This window comes from Penaeus monodon, chromosome 22 (genome assembly GCF_015228065.2).
Source record: "Penaeus monodon isolate SGIC_2016 chromosome 22, NSTDA_Pmon_1, whole genome shotgun sequence".
NCBI classification, from domain to species: domain Eukaryota; kingdom Metazoa; phylum Arthropoda; class Malacostraca; order Decapoda; family Penaeidae; genus Penaeus; species Penaeus monodon.
Window position 1 is genome coordinate 7,926,089 of NC_051407.1, and position 1,941 is coordinate 7,928,029.

The 1,941-nt window shown below is 41.8% G+C and overlaps 1 protein-coding gene across 1 annotated transcript in view; it reads right to left on the reverse strand.

Annotated features, from left to right (window-relative positions):
- Positions 1-864: 864 nt before the first annotated feature.
- Positions 865-1,941, reverse strand: part of LOC119587299 (keratin, type II cytoskeletal 1-like) — a 1,368-nt gene continuing 291 nt past the window's right edge. The window contains exon 2 of the mRNA XM_037936051.1: positions 865-1,779. Within this exon, the coding sequence (XP_037791979.1) occupies positions 865-1,779 (915 nt within the window). The remainder of the gene's footprint in view (positions 1,780-1,941) is intronic.

Sequence of the window (1,941 nt, forward strand, 5' to 3'; positions counted from 1 at the left end):
ACGTTACTGTAAAGGAAAATGTAGGAATATTTTAATTGTAATACATTTATTTATGTATGAAACTTATTTTACTTAAAAAGTAAAAAAAGAAAGAAAAAAGACAAGTTACTTTAAATAATGTTCTTACACTATTAATAGGAAACATGGTATTGTCTGCCCTTTGATAAAATATCAATACCAGGGTCGAAAGAGAAAACTGCACATCGCAACTGTCTTATTACAAGCAGGAACTTTGAAACCAGCATTGCAACAGGGCGTCATCAACAATAATGTTTTATTTATATACTTGGTATTCGTTCGTTTATTATTTATCAGTTAGCTAAAAAACTAAAAATCTTTTAAGATTAATTATCCCCATTTATACTCCCAGTTATACTCTTTAACTGTTATGGACGACGAATGATCACTAAATTGAGTATAAACTGAAGTGGGGCTAAATTCACCAGAACCCGGGCACGTTAAAATACTGCCCCACAGTATTTGTTCTATGCTCCAAAGATATACAGGTATGAATGCGTTTTTCGGTTGTCAAATATCTCAAAACTGAATTATATTGGGTGATCTGTATGCTATTTAGATCCTTATATAAAAAAAATGAAACAGATTCCCCATGACTAACAGCACAGACTTTAATAGTGAAATAATCAATGATAACGATACAATAAATAACACTAGTAGGAGCAATAATGGTAAGACTAGCGATAATTATGCATACACACTAGGAGACTTGAAAAGGAAAATGATGTGTTCATTTTATTTATCATTACAGAAACAAGCAACAGCCAACAAAACGAATGAAAGTTGGATGAAATAAACACGATCCATCCCTCTTTTTGGTATAAAACTCCATATAGAAAAGGATCTTTAAGATGGAGGACCATACAGACCACGGCCTGAACCCCTTCCGCTATCTGTACTGCCACCAAAACCACCAGCGCTAATGCCACTCCCACCAAGATCGCCAGCGCTATTTCCACCAAAACCACCAGCTCCTCCACTGTCACCAAAACCACCAGCTCCCCTTCCGCTACCACCAAATCCTCCAGCACCACCGGAACTGCCTCCAAAACCACCGCCAATTCCTCCTCCACCCCCACTGGAACCTCCAATGACCTGACCGCCTGCTTCAGCAGCTGCCTGGAGAGCAGTCTGAAGATCCACTCCAATAGGAAGTGTTGGATTTTCTCCCTCTTCGTAGTTGACGAAATATACCTCAGGATTTGAAGGAGGAGCAGCTGTCACCTCGATCACGCGTTGTCCTCCGTCACCTCCGCTCTTGTTCAGGACGTACACAATGCTTTCCTGTCTTGGTGGTGGAACGATGATAGGTTCTGGTCCTGGACCTTCTTCAGGAATGCGTACGAACAGAATATTGTGATCAACCCTCGGTGGGGGAATACTTGGTGGCGGCCCGCTTTCCCCTTGAGGCTGTTCGGGAGCATTATAAACGAACACATTTCTTGAAACGATGGGAACGACGCATGATCCATCTACGTGCAGGATCTCTCCTTCTCTGCAGGCTCCTCCGGATCCTCCGCCCCCATAACCTTGTCCAGATGAAGAACCTCCGACACTTGAGAATCCATTTCCTCCACTGCCTGAAAATCCACCTCCACCGCCTGAGAATCCATTTCCTCCAGAGAATCCTCCGCCTCCACCGCCGAAGGATCCTCCTCCTCCACCTTGAGCGCCATGTGAGAATCCTCTTCCGGAGGGTGTTGCTAGGTTATAGCCTTGACGGTCGGCGATAGACGTAGCGACCACAGCCAAAGAAATTATCTGAAGGGAATGCAGTATAATACTGATTTAGTTTGATTAGCAATATACTGAAAAAAGGGAAATGCATTGTTTCACTTTTATCAGCTAATGTGCTTCATCTTGTAATAAGTTTAGCTGATAATAACGGTAATAATTTGTATGTAGTTTCTGGAATTAATGAAC